Below are 23,485 nucleotides of genomic sequence, written 5' to 3'. Positions count from 1 at the left end.
AGATCTTTTTATCACAGGGTTAGATAGAATAGACTTATGCTGGCCATACACTATACGAAAAATCAACCAAAATTCAGTCATTTGGACAGTTTGTTTGTTTTTCGGCCAGTTAATGGGCACAAATCAGGAATCGGTTGTGACGTTTTTAAGCTGAAAAAAACAAAGGACAAGTTTGGAAATTTTCTGCTGAACGAATGATAAAATGAAAGGTTAATGTGTTTCTCGACCAAACTGTTTGCACTAGGTACGGTATATGTGAAAAAGCGAGCGAAAAACTGATTCATTTATGTCCATTGAACGGTCATTACGTGATGGCACTATTGTTTGCTCTCACGGCCGATTGTTTGTTTTTCGAAAATTCGTTTGGACGAATTTTTCGTATAGTGTATGGCCAGCATTAGAATGGGGGTGAGAGTAGGTTTAACCTTAGTTAGATTATGACTGTTATTCCACTTTGTGCCAACTGTATGCCTGAGATCAAAACTGTCCTACCAAAATAGGAACAGATGGAGGTGATATACACTCACTGGCCACTTTATTAGGTACACTTGTCTAGTACCGGGTTGGACCCCCTTTTGCCTTTTAGAACTGCCTTAATTCTTTGTGACATAGGTTCATCAAGGTGTCGGAAACATTACTCAGAGATTTTGGTCCATATTGACATAATAGCATCACGCAATTGCTGCAGATTTGTTGGCTGCACATCCATGATACAAATTTCCCGTTCCACCACATCCCAAAAGTGCTCTATTGGATTGAGATCTGTGACTGTGGAGGCCATTGGAGTACAGTGAACTCATTGTCGTATTCAAGAAACCAGTGGTGAGATGATTTGAGCTTTGTGACATAGTGCATTATCCTGCTGGATGTAGCTATTAGAAGATGGGTACACTGTAGTCAAAAAGGGATGGACATGGTCAGCAACAATACTCAGGTAGCCCGTGGCATTTAAACAATGCTTAATTGATACTAAGGGACCCAAAGTGTGCCAAGAAAAGATCCCCACACCATTACACCACCACCACCAGCCTAAACCATTGATACAAGGCAGGATGGATCCATGCTTTCATGTTGTTTATGCCAAATTCTGACCCTACCATCTGAATGTTGTTTCTTTTATTCTTCAATCCAGAATGGCAATTCAGGTTAAAAAAGAGGAAGTGACAAAACAGATGGAGCTGTGGAAATTGTCTGAGAAAGCCATATTGAAAGAATTAAAACAAAGAATAACAGCAGGACAAAATAAGCAAATGTACTTGACTTCAGAGGTGAGACCAAAATACATTTACTTAGAGGCTCTTTCACACCCTAACATGTTTTAAACTTATATGTGTTTTAGTGGCAATTCAGATTAGTGTGCTGTAACGCATGCAAATGTGTCTCTAATGTCCTTGGGTCTAAAGCTGTTTATACGTTTTTGGCAAAGGAAAAATTTGCTTGAAATGCAAAGCATGGTGGTAAGTGATCCCTCTCTAATGAGATCCGTGAGAAAAAAAACCCAGTCCATCCATTATTCTAAGCTATCACTTAGTAGTGGATCCTCTTTTCCACAGTATAAGGCTGCGATACAACTGCTTTTTGTCTTGGAGCAGTAAGAAATAACCATGTTGCAGTACAGTGAAGAAGGGTTTGCTGTTTGTCCATACCTACACGCACATTTAACTTTATATGTACAGACTTTTATTATACCATATAAGAAAAACCTCAGAATGACCTCCTAGAATCTCTTGACTGAATTCATTTTAATCAAAGTGAACCTTCAGGCACTTTGAATAATTACAGAAGATTCACATAGACAAGTGTGTATGTAACATAGAACCAGTATGATTTTAAGTATAATGCAAGATGATGGTGACTTGATGCCTAGATACTGAACCCGTGTAATAATTCATAATGTTCCTGTATCTAGGGCAAACGTCTCCAGGGTGAAATTGAGAAATGGGACAAAGAGATCTACAGGATAAGTGAAGAACTGGATAATGCAAGTAAGGAATATTTAACTGAAGAACAGAATCTCAAGGAACAGATAAAGACACTGGAGGTGAGATCAGAGGTGGAAGTGAAGTCAAAGAGCACTGGTGAAGAATCTTGAATTGAAATTGCAAGCAAACAGCTAAATACATGATTGATACATATAATTTTGTGCTGTTGTACCTGACAAATGGTTTGTAATTTTGGCCAATCATTAGTGTGAAATGTGGGCAGTGTGTGCCTGGAGGATCGGACATGCAGAGGAGAGTAATTTGACAGATACCATTAAAGGTCCACATCCGCTCTAGTCCATTCACATTGCTTTTATTCTCAAGCCCTGATGAAGGGACCATTTTTGGACCCCTGAAATGTGTTTGATACTTTTTGGATTGTCCTCCCCACTTATTTGGATAAAGTCACATCTGGATCTTTTAGCAGTGGTGTGTCACTTCAGTTTACATTCTTGTGATATGTGCACCTATGCTAATCATTAATGCTGGCCATACACTAGCCGAAATATCGGGCAAACTCAATTTCGAAAAATGAAAAATCGGCACTGAGAGCGGACGATCGTGCCATCATGTAATGATCGAATTTCGAGCGATAAATCGTTCAATGGACATAATTCAGTTTGTCACATATACTTATTGCAAACAGGTCGACCGAGAAACACATTAACCTTTCAATTCATCATTCGTTTATCGATCGGCGGGCAGATTTTCAAAACTGTTCCTTCGATTTTTCGGCTCTGAAAAGTTGAAAACGATTTTCTATTTGTGCCCATTAACTGGACAAAAAAACGGACGATTGGACCAAATGACAGATTTTCGAACAATTTTTCGACAGGCGTATGGCCAGCATAAGAGCACTTTTTTTTTTGTTTAGGATTACAGCTCTTTGTTCAGTTAAAGCCTATATCTGGGCATACGTACCCCCATTCCATTGAGGACTGGTCTTCTTGCCACCATTTGTGGTTCTGTAATTTCATTACTGCAGTGTTCTGGAACTTGTGGCGCCCCTGCTGATGGACAGTCAATGGAAAGTCTTCATGTCACCCAGGCAGTGATGTGAGCCCCTAAAAAGAGCCTTACTAGTGTGCAGTTCAGAATATAGAATATTTGGAACCCGGCATGTCCTGTGACTGAGTGTTCAGGGAAGTAAGTAAAAGTGGCTTTTAGATTTGTGTGGGCAGATTTGGGGATGCCCAATGACCGTTTTAACAAAGTTAGTGATGCTGATTCACTGTCCAGTGAGAAGGTTAACTTGGGAAGCTGCAATGCTTAACCAAAAGATGAATTGTTTAATCAGGAACTACATGTGTCACCCATCTGGCTTTGCACTGTTAAAGGTTTATAGATCACAAGGCTGGCTGAACAGGTAAAGTGGTAAACCTTACAAATGTGTATTTAAAATTAGTATTGAGCCATTTGCCTAACATTTTTATTAGTGCATTTTAGGCAAAAGCCCCTTGTTTCAGCCATCTAATAAATTCAGTCATAGTGTGTTCTGTAACATCAAGCCTATCATAAGGTCTCAGACAGCACAACCAAAACGGTGACTTTGTCTAATACAGCTGGGTTACATCCCTGCCCCAAGCCTGTGATTGGACAATAAAGGAGCAGCAGCAAGTGGAGGAGAGCAATGGATCTGCTCTCCTCCCTCCTCCTCGCAGAATGTTCCTTCCAAGTTTATGTGCACTGATTGGGTGCTAAAGCTCTCCCAGCCCAAGTGCTGCTGTACAAGTGATTACAAGAGTGATGCCAGAATAGATTCATATACTCACTCTAGCTGCATTTTAAAAATACATTTTAATACTTAAGAGCACACCTCTGCATCAATTGGTGTGTTTTTTTTTTTAATCTGGCTGAGGTTCAGCTTTTTTCTAAACTGAGGACAGCAGAAGCTGCTTTCCTTCAGACTGCCTCTCTCTGATTAAAACCCCATACAGAGCTGTCTGAAGAAAGCAAGAGAGTTGTACAAAATCACTCCACTAGCTCATTTTAAAATTTCTTCTTGAGTTTTGAGCTCTGTAAACAACAAACTTCTTTCAGAAAAGTAAGTTTCATAGCCTAGAAAATATGTGAAAATGGGCCTAGAGCGCCACCTGCTGGCTTGAAATAAAAATGCCAAATTATCATATGAAATATTTCATATTACCCTAACTCAAATGTATGATTTTTGTATTAGTCCCGAAGTAAGGAGAAAATATATTTAAAACCTCTAAAAATTCTCCTAATGAAAATGCTAATTGTCCTGACTGTCTCTGGTTGAGGGTGAGGTTAAGGTAACTGACCTATAATCCGTATACAGATTAGAAAATTGAAAGTGAGCTTAGAGCAGTATGTTAGAATGCAGCATATTTTTTCTGCGTTAGTGATTCAGAAAGTAGTGAAGACAATGAATCAACATGACAGCCAGGGAACCATACTCCCCGAGTACAGGTTTTAGTAAATCATAAAAAAAAGTCTAACTGCATTTTTTTTAATGTTGACTTTAAAGGAGAAAGTTCAAGTTTGTATTAAACATCTAGAAAATGAGCAAGAAAAACTAGCCCATAACATTCTTATTATGAAGGAGGCTGAAGACACCTACAATAAAGAGAATACAGACTATGAGGATTTAAAGAAAAATGCTGGAGGTGAGAGCGTACAGTGATATGGTCCAAATACAGTAGCAGAAAAGAGACTGAAATAAAGTAAAAATACAAATAAATGCTAGTCAGCATTAGACATAAGTATTATAGGCCCTTTTTTTGTTTTCTAGCATCCAGTTCTCCCAGAACGATTATGTTCAGATTTGATAGACAATTGTCATTTTTTAGTATCAGTTCAGATTCAAATAGGTTTTAAAAACTTTGTATAAATAAAGTATTGTATATAGTTTTAGAACAAGTGTTGTCTCTGTATGTACCTGCAAAGGTCCAATTATTTGGGAAATATATTTTTCTCTGATGGTGTCTTAAAATTATATGTGTGGTACTTGGGTGGTCTTTTTCTCTCTTTTCTCTCAATTACTTACATTTCCCCTTTCCTGTTGACCTAATTCCTTTCTCAAAAATGGCAAAATTCTGTCAAACTCTTTTGATTTACACTAAGCCACCAGGTTGAACGAAAAAAAAAAAGATCGGATTCTCTCATTCACACGTTTGATGTGGATGGTGGAATCCTCCCGCTGTGGTATTGTGTTCTGATGGCAGGGAGATTTCCCAGTATTAGAAAACAATGATCAGTGCTGCCGGCTATAGCCAGGAAAATTGAAATTTCACAGCGTTGCGCTGCCATATGTGTATAATGCACAACTCAAACTAGGGATCGACCCATTATCGGCAATGCCGATATATCAGGGGCCGATATGCACTTTCCCCCGATATATCGGAATCGGCCCCAGAGGTTACCGATATTGCCGATATTTTGGGAAAGTGCATCTACCGGAGTGATGCCTGCAGCTAGAGGTATCACCCCGGGATCGGCGTCCATAGCCGACAGTTGGCTGTCTTGTAATGACAACCGATGTGGCTGAGAACCTTCCGCGGCTCGCCCGGGTCTCCCGTCCCATCGGGAGACCCCGGCATCCTACCTGCACGGCCGCCGAAGAGAAGACCCGATCAAAGCTGCATTCAGTTCTGATCGGGTCTCCATGTAAAAAACCCGGAAGTGATGTCATGACATCACTTCCGGGTACTCGGCGCCAAATTAAAAAAAATGTGAGCATTCAAAACAGCCAAACTTGGTGTTTTAAAATGCTTTTAAGTGCAGAGGAGGAGTTTGTGATCTTTTAGACCCCCAGATCCCTCCGCCAGAGTACCTGTGAAAAAATCTAAATAAAAAAAAATGTTTTTTTAAATGTCCGAAAATATCGGCCGATACCAATATCCGATGACCAAAGTATCGGCAATAAAAAAACTATATTGGTCGATCACTAACTCAAACGTGTATAAATGTTGTCTAAACCAATAATATTAGTTCAGACACCACAAAACAAATATAATCATGCAGTGTGATTGCAAGAATGTAGTACACAAGATAAGTAAATATTCATATTATATTATTCACATAAAGATTGAGTCCAAAAAAGAGTCCATTAGGTAGTAATCCAAATAGTGCCAGGTGGCTCTCATTCCAACTTCAGTGAATTAACACCCAGTGCTCCCCTTCCAGTTCAAACACACATAGCCTCTTACCAGAATCTCAGACCTATCAAGGTCATTAACCACCTTAGTAAGCTTGACCCCTCACTTTAGGTTTGGGCTAGCTTTCCCTTCTCCAATCATCCATTAAGATAGCAATGCTGGGAAGCACCTCACAGGCTCATCCAGGACAGTCTCAGACCAGATGAATCCACATAACAATGCGAAAAGAAGCTCATTGCGCAACATCCAGTAAAATCAAAGAGGGCTTATTAAAAATCTGCTTACAGCAGCGGGAATAAAAACAAGCATTAAAAAAGAAACAATCCATCCTACACCCTCCATGGGCGTGCTGACGTCACCGATATTTCCTGTGCCTTGCTTGATGTACGTTTCGTCTTAACAGACTTCTTCCAAGAGGCAGTTGCACTAAAGGAGGATTGGAGAAGTGAAAGCTAGCCCAAACCTAAAGTGAGAGGTGAAGTTCACTAAGGCGGTTAATGACCTTGATAGGTCTGAGATTCTGGTAAGAGGCTAGTTGTGTTTGAACTGGAAGGGGAGCACTGGGTGTTAATTCACTGAAGTTGGAATAAGAGCCACCTGGTAGAGGGCTGCATTGGGTGCGGGCTCCCGTGGGACCCGCCGCAAATCTCGCGGGTGCGGGCGGTTTTCCCATTGCTGCGGGCGAGTGCGGGCAGTCAGGAACTTTTGCGGGAGACCCGCGGGGATCTCTATGATATAAGGACTCACTGTACTTGTGCATGCTCTCCCCGCAGCTATGGTTCCTTCCTTCCCCAGCACAGCCAATAACCAACGCTGATACAGTGCCAGACCGAACCATTACACAGGAAAAGGAGGGGGGCAAAGAAGAAAAGTCTTCCCTGACCTCGCTCCGCCAGCTCTGGTTACTCTTCTCGGGGTATGGAGCATGATGAGCCTCTAACTCTAAGACCTTTTTTCAGCATCATAATACAGCATTATAAGATAAGGGCTTTGACTGCAGATAAGGGCCAGCACTGAGATAAAGTTCACGGGATTGGACACAAACATTGCGGGTGCGGGCGAGATTGGACACAAACATTGCGAGTGCGGTGCGGGCGATCCTGGTCATACATTCAGCGGGTGTGGGTTTAAAAAAACAGGCCCGCGCAGGGCTCTGGTGGCACTATTTGGATCACTACCTAATGGACTTTTTTTTTTTTTTTTTTTGTGGACTCAATCTTTATGTGAATAACACTTTTTCTTATCTGGTGCACTACATTCTTGCAATCACACTTTGATCGGGTCTTCTCTTCGGCGGCCGTGCAGGTAGGAAGCCCGGGTCTCCCAGTGGGACGGGAGACCCGGGTGAACCGCGGAAGGCGGCGGGAGGGGGGGACGTCCCCGCCCGCTCCTTGTAACGACAGCTGAACGGCTTCTCAGCCGCATCGGTTGTCATTACAAGACAGCCGACCGTCGGCTATGGACGCCAGTACCGGGGTGATGCCTCTAGCTGCAGGCATCACTCCGGTACATACACTTTCCCGAAATATTGGCAATATCGGTAACCTTCGGGGCCGATTCCGATATATCGGGGAAAGTGCATATCGGCCCCTGATTTATTAGCATTGCCGATAATTGGTCGATCCCTAGTTTGAGTTGTGCATTATACACATATGGCAGCGCAACACTGTTAAATTTCAATTTTCTATTATTGCTGTGTACAATATTGTGAGTGCAGTTGCTTCACCTCACTAATTATTAATCATTATTCATAATAATTTTATAGTCATTTTTCACTAAGCGCATGTATTTTTATTTTTCTATAGCCAGGAAAAACTCGACAGGCTGCTTGTACAGTCGATCGGTAGATCAACTTCTGTACAACCAGGGTGCCAATACACGGATCAAAATTTGGCCAGCCCCTGTTGAACTGGCTGAATTATGATCTATGTATGGTCGGCTTTGGTTGAATTGAACAAAAAAAAAAGTAAACAATACAGTGAATTACATTTTTTCTTTGCAGAACTTAGAAGCAGACAGAAATCGTTGGAGCAGTCCATCAGTAAAATTACTAAGGACATTGAGGCTATCATAAAGATAAAGGTAAGTGTAAGGGTTGTATCACACTACAGGCCTTAGGTGAGCATTTACCTTCTAGTTATTTGGCAGAGAAGCCTGTACTGCGAAATGTGCCAAAGCTTTTTTTCTGCTGTAGTGTGCTGATTTAAAGAAAGCCTCGCTGTGCTCTATCCTTTTTGCGGATTCTATTTTTTTATATAGGCAATGATTTACCTCTCAGCATACCCCTCTACCAAAAAATCATATTTTAGTGGACTGGCCCTTTAAAGTGGAGGTATGGGTAAATTTATAAATGAGATACAGTATGTGATGCAATCTGACACTAATATTAACAGCAGATTTTGTTTTTCTAGGTCATAGTTTTATTATGTATTGGACTTGCCAGTAAATCTGTACTTTTTCTACTTCCTTTAACTGAGTGACAACGCTGTTCATATTGCAGTGAAATCACACAGAAACTATGTCACCCGTGGAGAAGGGTAGATTTAGGTGGACATGTAGTGGTAAATGTTAAAAGGACTTTAAGTAACCAGCAAACAAATTACAGTTTCTTTTTCTATTCCAAAAAAAAATGTTTAAACCATATAAATAAAAGCTGACCTTGTGAGCAGCCCTGTCAGTTTTGGTTTGCCCTAACCACTGTAACTGTCACAGGTTGTCACAGTTAGCCTTCATATGTAAATATAGAAAAATATATTAAAAATCTGTGTGAAATAATAAAAAATAAATTCATATACCGAATAATATTATAAATGTCAACCTTATGCAGTTCCTAAAATTCAATACTACAGTGGTTTTTGTATTAAAGGGTAACGCCAAATATCCTGGCCTCCACTCCGAACCCCACTGTACATATTGGCCGTGATGCCCAGTTCTGCCAGTGTAACGGTCCACACACTTTTCCCCACAATACACAGCCCTGGAGTTTCCATCACAATAATCACAATGGAAAGCACTCAGTGGTCAGCGCAACCATGTGACCGTGCTAACCAATTAGAAGCGCATCTGAGGCTGCTTCTTCTGGTAGGGTGTCCCAGCAGTGGTTGCACTCACCAATTACCACTTACCATTACTAGCATTATGTTGGATAAACACTCCATAGCTGTGGATTATGGTGTACTGACTGCTAAACCAGCAGTCTGGATCATCACAGCCGCTATGTTCAGTGGGGTCCGGAAGGGTGGCCAGGATGTTTGGAGTTACTTCGTCTTTTCATTTTTTGGAAAAGGTGACCTTACCCTTGTAGTGTAAGAATAATTTTTCTAATTAAAGTAACTTTTCCAGGAATCTAAGAAGGACTCTTTAAAGGCACTTAGAACTTCTGCATTTAATAAGCTTCAGAATGATCTTGGAAACATAAAGCAGATTGACAGAGACATCTATGAAATAAACAGAAAACTTGAGCTTGTTATTATGGAAAACTGCAGACTGAAGCTGGTGAGTTTTTGGGGGTTTTGGTAGTATATACTGTATATACTTAAACATAAACTGTTTTTTTTTTTAATTTAATACTTTTTGTGTTCTACAAATGTACCAGTTTACTACTGTATATAGTTAAAGTATTGCTACAGTGTAATAAAAGACTTAAGGGGACACGTACTAAAACTGGTACAGTGAACACAGAATCTGGTGTAGCTGTGCATAGTAACCAATCAGCTTCTAACTTCAGCTTGTTCAATTAAGCTTTGACAATAAAACATAGAAGCTGATTGGTGCAGCAGTGCATAGTAACCAGATTCCGTGTGCACCAGTTTTAGTAAATCTCCCAGTTGGTATCTTTTCTAGCTAATGGGTATCTTATGTATCCAAGGGATGAAACATACCTAGACATGAGTGGGTCTTAATATAAAAGAGAGGGCTCCATAGCAATCTGTCACCAGCATATTAAAGCTGAATTCCAGGCACAAAAAATGTATTTATATATATTCCTCAATAGCCACAAATTATAAACTGTAAATCCACTTTGTGTGCACCAAATGCACAGCTTTTACCTTATAAAGTTAAAGTAACATCCTCATCGCGCTGTATGTAACCTGTGCAGAGAGCAGAGCTGTGGGAGGGACCCAGCAGCCCCCACCCACTACTGGCTGCCTGCAGAAAACTATTGGAGGGGGCGGAGACAAGACCAGTCACCCTGTTCAAGGAGAGAGAGCAGCAGTGACTGGTCTCGATTACAGGAAGCTCCTGCACAGAGGCAAAATTTCATACTGGATTACACAGATCAGGAAGAAATTCACAAAGCACACCAAGATTCAAGTAAGAATACACATGGCTCTTGAATTTAGGCAATATTTGCTTATCACTGTGTTTCAGCTTTAATGAGAATGATATGGGGGTGGCACAGTGGTTAGCACATTCACCTAGCAGCAAGAGGGTCGCTGGTTCGAATCCCAAGAACGACACTACCTGGCTGGAGTTTACATGTTCTCCCTGTGCCTGCGTGGGTTTCCTACGGGCACTCCGGTTTCCTCCCACACTCTAAAGACATGCTGGTAGGTTAATTGGATCCTGTATAAAAAAAAAACTGGCCCTACTGTGTATGTATGTGAGTTAGGGACCATAGATTGTAAGCCCTTTGAGGGCAGGGACTGATGTGAATGTGCAATGTATATGTAAAGCGCTGCGTAAATTGACAGCGCTATATAAGTACCTGAAATAAATAAAATAAAATAAATATAAAAGTGAGGAGGGTGACTCTTCATTCACGTCCTTATACTAAGTGCTCAGCCTCATTCAAAGACCTGATCTGTACATACATTAGGACAGTGGTGGTTGGTGGCTTACGTTTTACATGGTCCTGGCTTTCTCTTATAAATGCAGAACATATTTTCAATGACTCTCAAAGGATTATTGTATACTTTATGCCCTACAATATTCTGTATGTATCTCCCGGCTAGTTTGATTATACAAGTGCAGCTCATAAAATTAGAATATCATCAAAAAGTTAATTTATTTCAGTAATTCAATTCAAAAAGTGAAACTCATATATTTTATATGGATGCACTACACACAGAGTGATATATTTGATGATTATGGCTTACAGCTAGTGAAAACCCAAAATTCAGTATCACAGAAAATTTGAATATTACATAAAACCAATAAAAAAAAAAAAAAAAAAGGATTTTAAATGCAGAAATGTTGGGTTTACTAAAAATATGTCCATGTACAGTATAGTATGCACTCAATGCTTGGTCGGGGCTTCTTTTGCACAAAATTACTGCATTAATGCAGCATGGCATGGAGGCGATCAGCCTGTGGTACTGCTGAGGTGTTATGGAAGCCCAGGTTGCTTTGATAGCAGCGTTCAGCTTGTCTGCATTGTTGGGCAGGTGCCAATTCCTGCTAGAAAATGAAATCTGCATCTTCATAAAGCTGGTCAGCAGAGGAAGACATAAAGTGCTCTAGAATTTGCTGGTTGAGGACTGCGCTTACTTTGGACTTGATAAATAAAACACATTGGACCAACACCAGCAGATAACATGGCTCCCCAAATCATCACTGACCATGGAAACTTCACACTGGACCTCATGCAACGTGGATTCTGAGCCTCTCCACTCTTCCTCCAGACTCTGGGACCTTGACTTTCAAATGAAATGCTAAATTTTTCACAGTCAGTGACAATTTGGGGAGCCATGTCATCCACTGGTGTTGGTCCACTGTGTTTTATTAAGTCCAAAATGAGCACAGCCCTCTACCAGGAAATTCTAGAGCACTTCATGCTTCCCTCTGCTGACCAGCTTTATGGAGATGCTGATTTTATTTTCCAGCAGGACTCGGCACCTGCCAAAAGTACCAATACCTGGTTTAATGATGATCATGGTATCACTGTGCATGATTGACCAGCAAACTCGCCTGAACTAAATCCCATAGAGAATCTGCGGGGTATTGTCAAGAGGAAGATGAGAGACACCAGACCCAACAATGCAGATGAGCTGAAGGCCGCTATCAAAGCAACCTGGGCTTCCATAACACCTCAGCAGTGCCACAGGCTGATCGCCTCCATGCCACGCCGCATTGATGCAGAAATTCATGCAAAATGAGCCCCGACCAAGTATTGAGTGCATACTATACTGTACATGGACATACTTTTCAGTAAAATTCATATTCCCATTGCACACCATCCTGGATAAAGGGACATCAGTTGTGGGTGCTGCAGGGATCACAAGCTGGACTCTGGAGTAATCACAGATACATACATATTCATCAGCACACCAAGGATCTTGCACAGCAGACCGAGGTGCCGCCTATCTTAATGTGATCCTTTTGCAATAAAAAGTTTCCTCGGACTGCTGTGCAAGATCCTTGGTGCGCTGGCGAATATGTATGTATATACTTTTCAGTAAGCCAACATAGAAATGTATGAAAAATCCTTTTTATTTTTTTTTATTTATTTTTTTATTGGTCTTATGTAATCAAATTTTCTGAGATACTGAATTTTGGATTTTCACTAGCTGTAAGCCATAATCATCAAAATTAAAAGAAAGAAATGCATGAAATATATCACTCTGTGTGTAACGCATCTATAGAAATATGCGAGTTTCACTTTTCAAATTAAATTACTGAAATAAATGAACTTTTTGATGATATTCCAATTTTATGAGCTGTACCTGTATGTAGATGGTAATGCAGCACCGCTTGAGAATTCTAGCTTTGCAAGTGACCAAAACCTTAAGCGTCAGCCTTCTGGTTTAGGATTTTATCTAAATTCTAGTTGTACATTTTGGGGGGATACGAAAATTGCATGGAAACTTGTTGGTTTTCTAATAAAAAAATATCTATACAAAAGAATAAATATTGCAAATAATACTTAAAAAAACACACATATAAATCTATAATAAAGTCCCAAACCAGCAGGTGCTTATGATGTGAAAAATATGGTGATGTTGGATTTCCAAAATAGAAATTAATCAAAATAGTTCAATGAAACAATTATAGAGTGTCCTTAGTGAGCAAAGGACACTCTATGATAATTGTTTCATTGGACTATTTTAATTGATTTATTTTTTGGAAATCCAACATCACTATATTTTTCACATTGTAAGCACTTGCTGGTTTGGGACTTTTTTTTTAGATTTATACGTGTGTTTTTTTTAGTATAGCGCTACAATATATATTTTTATGTATGTTTTTTAGTGTTGGTATATTGACACTCCTGGCTTGCACGCCGCTGATACCTATACTGGGCACTGGCATCATTTCATTATTACAATAAAATACATCTGATTTAAAAAAAATGTTGGGGGGAATTTTCACTTATTAATGCCAATATATTATAGTGTTCACAAGCACTGGTTTTAGTAATACTACTTACAGGCAATACTATCTGTTTTTGCAAACAGCAAAACACCCAGTATAAGGACGATATCAGTGCGATTAAGAATGAGGCTGAAAAGCACATATTGGCTACCAAGCAGCAGGAAGGAGACCTGGGGTCTCTTATAGGTAAGTACAAAAAGCCCATTCATAGTGTTGAATTTGATATTTGCAGTATGTAGCTCCTAAAAAGAGAACTCTAGACTGCCAATTCTCAAACAATTTTAGATACCAGATGCTCATATGTGCGTTTTTCTGGGATTTTCCTTTATTATACTGTATATCAACAAAAAATGAAAGGATGTCTAAACCCCCAAAACAGATATTTACTATATTGCATCTTTTCTGGCTAAGTACATTATCTGCAGGTACTGAACAATACCTGTTGATTTTTCCAGATTTCCCAGTTTTACCAGATCTCTTCTGTGAACTACAAAAAAAAAAAGCTTTATGTAGTGGAGCTTAGGAGAGATTTGCAATTAAAATCAGGGGCAGCTACTCCATAGAGGCAGTAGAGAGATTGAGCGTTCATGGGGGTCCGTAGAACTTTTTTCAGGGGGGGCATCATTTTAAGGTCTCCCATGCTCCGCCCCTTTTCGACAGTGTCATGAAGGCGCTGTCAGTCACCGCGCGAGCCACGACTCGCAAGTATTTATTTTAAAAGGGGAAACGGCAGAATTTTTTTTAAAGCGTTTGTTAACCTAAAAAAAAAAAGATCCCTTCCCTTGCTGATCCTGCCTGGCTATGTCCTCCCCTCTGTAAACTGACCACGGTATACCATGGCTGCTGAGCTCTGACAGTGGTCAGTCTATGTGCTTCTGTCATCCACAACCCTCCTGTCCTCCCTCCTCCTCCCTCTCTGCCTGTCTGTCTGTTCCTGTGTCAGTGCCCACCCCCTCCCCTCCTGCTGTAGTTTCATTTAAAGTTGCATATCCTGTCTACAGTCTGTTTAATAATCCTGTGTGCCCCTGTGTAATTTTTTTTATAAAAAACTCTTTACCAGTTTTCAGAGCACCGATCGCTGCTCACGTGACCTGCCGCCTCTCTCCTCCTCTCAGCCTCTCCTCCTCCCCAGCCGACTGATGTCAGCGGAGAATCCTCAGCCCCACCCACTGCAGGCAGCTGTCAGATGGGGAGAGGAGAGAGCCGGCAGGTCACGTGAGCGACGATTGGCACTCAGTAAACTGGTTAACCACTTGCCGACCTCCGCACGACTACCCTGTACAGGCAAACCGACGTAGGGCTACGTCGGTCGCCTACGAGCCCCTAGGGTCGCCCCCCCTCGTTCCCTGACATGTCCGATGTCTGCCGGTCACCCGCGATCTCCCGATGGAGAGGGAGAAAGGCAGGCGGCTGATGTAAACAAAGCCGCCTGTAATTCTCCCTGATCTAACTGCAGAGACTACACGATCCTGCTATGTAGGATCCTATGTCACTGAGGTTACATCACTAGCCACGCCCCTTTACAGTTAGAATCGTGCCCCTAGGGACACACTTCACCCCTTGATCACTAATAAAGTTAACCCCTTCCCTGTCAGTTTCATTTTTACAGTAACAGTGCATATGTATAGCACTGATTACTGTAGTAATGTCACTGGTACCGCCAAAAATGTTAGTCAGGGGTCCGATCTGTCCGCCGCAATGTCGCAGTCCCGCAAAAAAATCTCAGATCGCCGCCATTACTAGTTAAAAAGAAAACTATAAAAATGACATAAATCTTTCCCGTAGTTAGTAAACGCAATAACTTAAAAAAAAATTTAGATTTTTACATATTTTTTGGGGGAATTTCATATAAAAAAAATGTGAAAAATATTGTTATTTTTTCAAAATTGTCGCTCTTTTTTTATTTATAGCGCAAAAAGCAAAAATTGAACAGGTGATCAAATACCACCAAAAGAAAGCTCTGTTTGTGGGGAAAAAAGGACGTCAATTTCATTTGGGTACAGCATCGCATGACCGCGCAATTGTCTGTTAAAGTCACGCAGTGGCGAATCGCAAAATAGGCCCTGGTCTTTGAGCAGTAAAATCCTCCGGGGCTTAAGTGGTTAAGAGCGGCTTATTTTTTTAAAACACATACACAGCACATACACAGACACAGGGGCACGGGCACACAGGATTACTAAATAGACCAGACAGGATGGTATAAAGTGGCTTAACAACCACTGTAAAAGGGAAGTTGAGATTCCAGGAGGGGCACTTGACCCCCCCCCCCTTGCGGACGTCCATGTCAGCGTTGTCCCCCTGCCAGGAAGCGTATTACTGCCAGGATTACCAGAAATAACGAGAAAAGAGCCTGAAAAAGGGAATCTGTCTCAAAAATATTTGATTTTTGGTCGAAATACGCTGAGCGAGTGATTTTCACTAAATTGATTTCACCATCTGATACATTTTTACTGAAGCAAAAATCCTCAATTTCAAAGACAGAGCTTGCATAGGCAAATTGTGCTTGAAAATTTGGAGGTTCAAGGAAATAGGTGGTCAGAACAGGAGATGAACCTCTATACATACCATAATGTAGTATACAAATCTGCAATGAAAAGGACAGAAATTGATTCTTGCCAATGTTACCATTTTTAATATTAATGTGGATTGTGGCTGTAGAATTACTTTTGTGTTTTTGTTGATTTTAGAACACCTACATAAAGGCTGGATAGAAGACAATTTCGTTTGCAATGTAAGTACAGTTTTCCTTACTCAAACTTAGGCAGGCTATAGCCAGGCAGTTCTTTTCCCTAGAATGATTGGCTTTGAGATCCGATTTGTTATGTTCTGCTCACACCATGACTGTTCTTTGATTCAGTATTTAGTATGGCTTATCTATGGTACTTATCTGTTGCTGGGCCTTTTAAAAAATATCTGCAAGGAAGAGTGAACACTTAAAGGAGTTGTAAAGTCGGAAGGTTTTTTTATCTTAATGCATTTTAAGCATTAAGATAAAAGCCTTCTGTATGCAGCAGCCTCCCCAGCACCCCCTAACGCATACCTGTCCAGCGATGTCCATGAGTCCCTCAGCTGTCCAGGACTCTCCCTCTGATTGGGTGAGACACAGCCACAGCACCATTAGCTCCCGCAGCTGTCATTTTAAAGTCAGTTAGCCAATCAGGATAGAGAGGAGGCGGGGTCGAACCGCAGCTCCGTGTCTGAATGGACACACAGAGCTGAAGCTCGGCTCGGGTGCCCCCATAGCAAACTGCTTGCTGTGGGGGCACTAGTCAGGAGAGAGGGGCTAGGAGCTCCAGCCAGGGACCCAGGAAGAGGAGGATCTGGGCTGCTCTGTGCAAAACCAACTGCACAGGTCAGGTAAGTATATCATGTTTGTTATTTGAAAAAAACAAGACTTTACAATCACTTTAAAAGTGGAACTTCACTCTCCCAATCAACATTAATGATTTTTAATTCCTCATGCTGCTAGCATTAGTAAACAGAAAGTGCATCATATTTACTTGTTTTAAACTTTTTTTGTTTTTTTTTTAATATTTCTTTAGTCACTTCCTGGTTTCTTGCCTAGGCAAATGATGTCATATATCCCAGGAGTCTTCAGGAGAGGAGAGGTTTCCTCAGTTAAGCACATTCTCCTGAATGCATCCTTGAGCTAAGGGCAGAGGGATTCCTGGAAGTAAATGCTGCATGAATCATTTACTCAAGATGGCCACTGTCAGGAATGCTAGGGGGCTGTTTTTCAATATTATTTCTCAACAAAATAAAACATGGAGACATGAATGGATGGGGAAGTTTGCTTTGAATATTAAAAATGGATGGGGAAGTTTGCTTTGAATATTAAAAATTTATTAAATACTTTTTCCAGTTTGTGGTGCTTAGATGCACTTAAAATCTTCTTTAAAGGCAAAGTTGATTTTTAGGGAAAACAATGAACGCCCATATATTTGCAGAAAAAAAAATGTGCATGTATTATTTTTTACCTTTAGGAGCTGGCAAAGAAATGGACCTGTGATCAGTAGATCACGGGTGCAATATAGGGATCCTGCTTAGCCTTCCTCCAGCTTTCTTCACGTACCTCTGTATAGACTTTCTGTTTGAAAGAACCCCCCCCCCCCCCCGCCCTGCTCTCTGCTCATTGGCTTACTGGCTGTTACTGTGTGAGCCAATGAGGAGAGAGAGACCTGAGAGAGCCGCTGCATTTATTCACAGCGCTGGATTGAGATGGGGCTCAAGTAAGTATGGGGGGGCAAGGAGAGGAGCTGCACCCAGAATGCATTAAGGTAAGAAAAAAAAAAGCCTCCTGTCTTTAGAACCACTTTAAAGAGTAACTCCACTTTCATGGGAACACAAATTAGCATTTAAAAAATAATAATATAGTGTATACAATTGCGTCATAGTCATATTGTAATTTAATGTTATTAAAAATTATCCTTCATTTTCAATGTGGAGTGCTGTCATTTTCTGTAAACCACAATGCAATATGGCTACCTGGAGGCATTCTGTACACAGATGGTGTGCAAAACTCCCCCTAAAAATTGAATGTCTTGCTTGTGTGATTGGCTTACTGATTTTCCCAGAAGTCTGCACTAAGATACAAGTCAGATGTTGGGCATCTCCTGCCACAAAAATGTCATTTTTGGTGAGATACTTCCTAAGGAAAATCACGTCTTAAGGGATGCAGGCTCTGTCACTTTCCTAATTAGTGCCCTGTAGGTGCAGCAGCTGGTTAAAGATTATAAAACCACTCCCATACAGATTCACTTAGCACATGGACAAAAAGCTGCTTCTGAAGAATAACAAAAGGTAGGAATCTGCAACAAAGTTTAAAATCCCTACAATATACATTGATCACCCAGAGGGGAATGTTTTTTTCTCAACAAAAGTGGAGTTACCCTTTAATGTCTATGGGAAAAAAAAAATATTAAACATGAGATGGAATAATGAATTGAATATATTTTAGGATTTTTCCGAAAGGGATCAAGAGATTTTGGATTCCATCATGGAGCTTTTAAAGAAAATTAATACCAGAGAGGAGAAGGTTGAATATCTAAATAGTAGATTACTAGAAACATTTGCTGGACTGGCATCTCTCTTACAGTGTAAAACAGGTATGTGTTAGTAGGTTGATAGAATAATATTGTAGACATTTGGTATTAATCCCACTGTGAAATCACATCAATTCACATCGCATACCACTACCGTTAAAAAGTTTGGGGTTACTTAGAAGTGTCCTTATTTTTGAAAGAAAAGCACTGTTTTTCAATGAAGATAACTTTAATAAATTAATCAGAAATACAGTCTAGACATTGTTAATGTGATAAATGGCTATTCTAGCTGCAAACGGCTGATTTTTAATGGAATATCAACTTAGGTGTACAGAGGCCCATTTCCAGCAACCATCACTCCTGTGTTCTAATTGTACATTGTGTTAGCTAATAGTGTTAAAAGGCTAATTGATTATTACAAAAACCTTGTGCAATCATGTTAGCAAAGCTGAAAACTGTTGCTGATTAGAGAAAATAAAAAAGTGTCCTTCCTTTGAGCTAGTTGAGTATCTGGAGCATTCAGCATTTGTGGGTTCAATTATACTCTCAAAATGGGCAGAAAAAGTGAACTTTCTTCTGAAACTCAACAGTTTATTCTTGTTCTGAGAAATGAAGGCCTTTTCAATGCGAGAAATTGCCAAGACACTGAAGATTTCCTACAATGGTGTGTACTACTCCCTTCAGAGAACAGCACAAATGGGCTCTAACCAGAATACAAAGAGAAGTGGGAGGCCCTGGTGCATAACTAAGCAAGAGGACAAGTACATTAGGGTCACTAGTTTGAGAAATAGACACCTCACTGGTCCTCAACTTGCAGCTTTATTAAATGGTACCCGCAAAACGCCAGTCTCAACGTCTTCAATGAAGAAGCGACTCCGGGATGCTAGCCTTCTAGGCAGAGTGGCAAAGAAGAAGCCATATCGGAGACTGGCTAATAAAAGGAAAAAATTAAGACGGGCAAAAGAACAAAGCAAAAAAAAATGTTATGGACAATCTAAGTTTGAGGTGTTTGGATCACACAGAAGAACATTTGTGAGACGCAGAACAAGTGAACAAATGCTGGATGAGTGCCTGACAACATCTGTCAAGCATGGTGGCGGTAATGTGATGGTCTGGGGTTGCTTTGGTGCTGGTAAAGTGGGAGATTTGTACAAGGGATTTTGAATATGGAAGGCTACAACGCCATGCCATAACATGTGGACAGCACTTGATTGGAGCCAATTTCCTCCTACAACAGAACAAGGATCCAAAAGCACATCTCCAAACTATGCAATAACTATTTAGGGAAGAAGCAGTATTCTGTCTGTAATGGAGTGGCCAGCACAGTCACCAGATCTCAAAACTATTGAGCTGTTGTGGGAGCAGCTTGACTGTACATAAGAAGTGCCCGTCGAGCCAATCCAACTTGTAGGAGGTGCTTCAGGAAGCGTGGGGTGAAATTTCTTCAGATTACCTCAACAAATTGACAGCTAGAATGCCAAAAGGTCTACAAGTCTGTAATTGCTACAAATAGAGAATTTGTTGATGAAAGCAAAGGTTGAAGGACAAAATCATAGTTACATAGTAGTTGAGGTTGAATAAAGACAATAGTCCATCCAGTTCAACCTGTGTAGGTGTGTGTGGCTGTAATCATCTCTCATACCCCTGAATGTTCTGATCCTTGAGATGTACGTCTAAGTCTTTTGAAAGCAACCATACTTTCCGCAGAAACCACCTCTTGTGGTAGAGAATTCCACAATCGTGTAGCCCTAACAGTAAAGAACCTACTGAGGTTAAAACGCTTCTCCTCTAATCGCATTGTATGCCCTCAAGTCCTCATGCAATCCTTTCGACTGAATAGCTTTTTTTCTATGCTGAGATCACCATTGAGGTATTTATAAATTGCTATCATGTCCCCTCTCAGGCGTTTCTTTAATCATTATTTCTAACTTCGTCAATGTCTTGACTATATTTTCTATTAATTTTGCAACTCAATTGATGAATAAAAGTGTGAGTGTTCATGGAAAACATGACATTGTCTGGGTGACCCCAAACTTTTTAACAGTAGTGTATATGTGAACAGCCTTCATTTGAAATAATGCTTTTTTTTTTTTTTTTTTTTTTTTTTAGATGCCCTGTGAATCTATGCTTTTCAGATCACATCTGATCCACATAAAATTCACAGAAGTGTGAACTGTGTTTCATAGTATCCACTGTTTGAGCACTCGTGCCATATACTCAGTCTGGAGGTGGATGGAATAGGAAACGTTGTGTTATAAATTGCACATGAGGGTATATACTCCAGCTAGATTTTGCCTGGTCCATTCAAGGTTCATGGGGACAAAGATTAGACTGGAAAAAAGTTCTTTCCTCTTGCATAAGTTGCAAAAAGAGGAAACAAATGGGACGTTAAAAAGGTGTCAAGACGCCTCTCAGACTGATTACCAGTACAAAGTCATGGATTAAAATGAATTTTTATTACAAAATTCTTAAAAAGGTGAAATTAGGGATATATACATCCATTTTAACCCTTTAAAAATAGTCGATTCATATTCAAACCCATAGCACCCCTGAAGATGGAGATCCCTCCCTAGGTGTGAATACAGTACAAATTGGATTATTGTTAGATAAACACCATACACATAAGTTGTGGATAAAATGTCCCACAAGAAAGGGATAACTCATCCTTAAATTTCTTAATCCATGAAGATGTACTGGTAATCAGAGAGGGGACTCAACACCTTTAGGCTGGACTCACACTGGTGGAAGTTGGATGCGGATTTCACCGCATCCAATTCGCATGTCAGGAGACTGTGACCAGCTCTCAATGGAGCCGGTTCACACAGCTCCGGGACGGCTGTGGAGCGGTTCGCAGAAGGGTCCGGTGCATCTTCTGGTCCATTTTAGACAAAAATTTGGATCTGAAATGGTGTTAACCCAGCCTTAAATTCCCATTTGTTTCCTCTTTTTGCAATTGTTCTTACCCGGGATGTGGTGTTGACTTTTTCAAATCGGGATTGGGTTTCCTTTCCTTCTCTTGTAAAGGTTATCTACACACCAAGTCTGAAGTGACCTAGTTTGGCCAATAACTGGCAAATTATAAGCAGCTTTACTTTTAGTCATGCCACCATTGCACTAGTGATGCAATCAATGAAAAGATAACTAAGGCCGGCCATACACCGAGCAAATGTCTTTCCTGCAGGCACGGGTTGCAGGAAAGAAATTTGGTTGATTACCCAATACAGAAAGTGTTGGTGTGGGAATCCCTTCTGCCGGGTCATGGTCTTCTCCCAGAGGGAAGGCGGGGGAAGCTGTCCCCACCAGGAGAAGACAGTGATTACTGCTAGCGGCTATAGCAGCCGCTAGCGATAATTGCAGGTAAAACTCTGCATGCTGGTTATACTCAAGTTGATAAGGTAAGTCAGCCTGCCCATACATGGTTTGAATCATGTGTGGCCTGCCTAAAAGGGTAAAGGCGCAGTCTGACAACTGTTATTCCCTCCTAAAAAAAAAAAAAAAATGATCTTTTTATAAACATGTTCTAACCTGATCATGCATGCCATAGTATGGATGAGAGTTAGCAGACACAAAAAAAAAAAAAAACACAGAACTTAATATGACCGTATCACAGACTATTCAATAAAATCTTCCCATCACTTTATTTCAGGAAAGAAAGGCATTCACTGAACCCTGCTGCCTTGAAACAAGTACATCCAATCTTTGAAGACATTTTTATTACTTACAGTCACATCAAACAAAGATGTATATATGACAAATCAACGTATAAAAGAAAAACATAGTATGCCAATGACTCACCTTCATGTATCTACAATACAAATAAATATAATATTACAAGAACCCAAAAGACACAGTATGAATGACCTTCTTAATGCACAAGGAGCTCTGTGAATGCACCCTGCACAGAAACCAATACAGAATGGAAAGGTGAAATGCTATTCAAGTTATAGACCTGTCATTCGCCATAGAGCTTTGCTGAATGCAAAAACCTAGTAGACAGGGCAGTTTTGCAATCTTAATTTGTGAACACTAGTCTGAAAATCATCACATATAGCAAGAAAAAGGCATTTAGAAAGATTCTGTCTTCAAGCCCTCAGTGCCCTTCAACCCTGGCTGGGAGAGTTAAAAGGACAAATTTACAGTAAAAAAAAAAAAAAAAAAACACCGCAGCCCACCCTCCTTTACTTTAATCTAGACAGTGGAGACCCCTTCTGCTTCAAAATCTTCTCTAGCTCCTGCCATGCCTGCGACATAGATTTGAATAGGGCTGTACTCCTAGCCACTTGTAGTATAAAAGAGTATGGCCACCTTCAAGTACAGAGGAACTCGCTGGGCGGCACTGCTGAATAGTATGGCCCGGTAGGGGGTAAATATCTGAGAAGGCCACCATTGTCAGGCAATGGTTGGTAATCATCTGGGTTAGACATCTAAAGAGGTTGGGCTGGTTATTTTTTTTGGAAATCTGAAATGATGTCGAGATCTTGAAGGGGAATCTGTTGCTATATAAAAAAAAAAAAAAAAAATAATAATAATAAATTTGATTTACTTAAAAGGCTCCCTTAGAGCTGTACACAGCACTCCCAAATGGAAGCTAAAATGTGCTGCTGTAAGGGCTTTAGGAAAGCTCAATGTTTTGGAAAGGCTTGCAGAATGCGCGAATATTTAGACAAGCATTGACATACAAGATTAAAAAATGCCTCCGTCTACTAAAGGCCTCAAGCAGTTTTGTGAGGCTGCAAAGTTGCACAAATCTTAGTGTAGTTTCACTTTTACAGTGTTATGTATTGCATTAAAACATTAAATGAACAATGATGTACCTGGCAAAAAAAAATGTATCTTTCACCCATTTTACAGCTGCACGTACCAGGTACTCTTTTCCTGATGACAGCTTCCTTATAACAGTTAGCTCCATCCCCCCCAGCTGTGGAGGGGGGTTAATGAGGCATGAGTTAAATGAGAACATTTAAAATCATAATCCACTATTCTAGCTGTGTTTCATGTTGCATTTATAACTAGGGGGTAACGTTAAACA

At 40.4% G+C, this 23,485-nt stretch overlaps 1 protein-coding gene across 2 annotated transcripts in view; it reads left to right on the top strand.

Annotated features, from left to right (window-relative positions):
- Nucleotides 1-22,542, top strand: part of CCDC175 (coiled-coil domain containing 175) — an 87,096-nt gene extending 64,554 nt beyond the window's left edge. For both annotated transcript variants that reach the window (XM_082274837.1, XM_082274836.1), the window contains exons 12-20: nt 1,133-1,268; nt 1,910-2,041; nt 4,471-4,609; nt 8,103-8,182; nt 9,443-9,595; nt 13,498-13,600; nt 16,102-16,145; nt 18,372-18,519; nt 22,103-22,542. In XM_082274837.1, the coding sequence (XP_082130963.1) occupies nt 1,133-1,268; nt 1,910-2,041; nt 4,471-4,609; nt 8,103-8,182; nt 9,443-9,595; nt 13,498-13,600; nt 16,102-16,145; nt 18,372-18,519; nt 22,103-22,122 (955 nt within the window). In that variant the 3' untranslated portion in view covers nt 22,123-22,542. The remainder of the gene's footprint in view (nt 1-1,132; nt 1,269-1,909; nt 2,042-4,470; nt 4,610-8,102; nt 8,183-9,442; nt 9,596-13,497; nt 13,601-16,101; nt 16,146-18,371; nt 18,520-22,102) is intronic.
- Nucleotides 22,543-23,485: the final 943 nt, after the last annotated feature.

Source organism: Pelophylax lessonae (assembly GCF_965119305.1).
Source record: "Pelophylax lessonae genome assembly, chromosome: 13".
Lineage (NCBI taxonomy): Eukaryota > Metazoa > Chordata > Amphibia > Anura > Ranidae > Pelophylax > Pelophylax lessonae.
The sequence above is the reverse complement of the archived record's forward strand: the minus strand, read 5'-3'. Positions and strand labels throughout refer to the sequence as shown.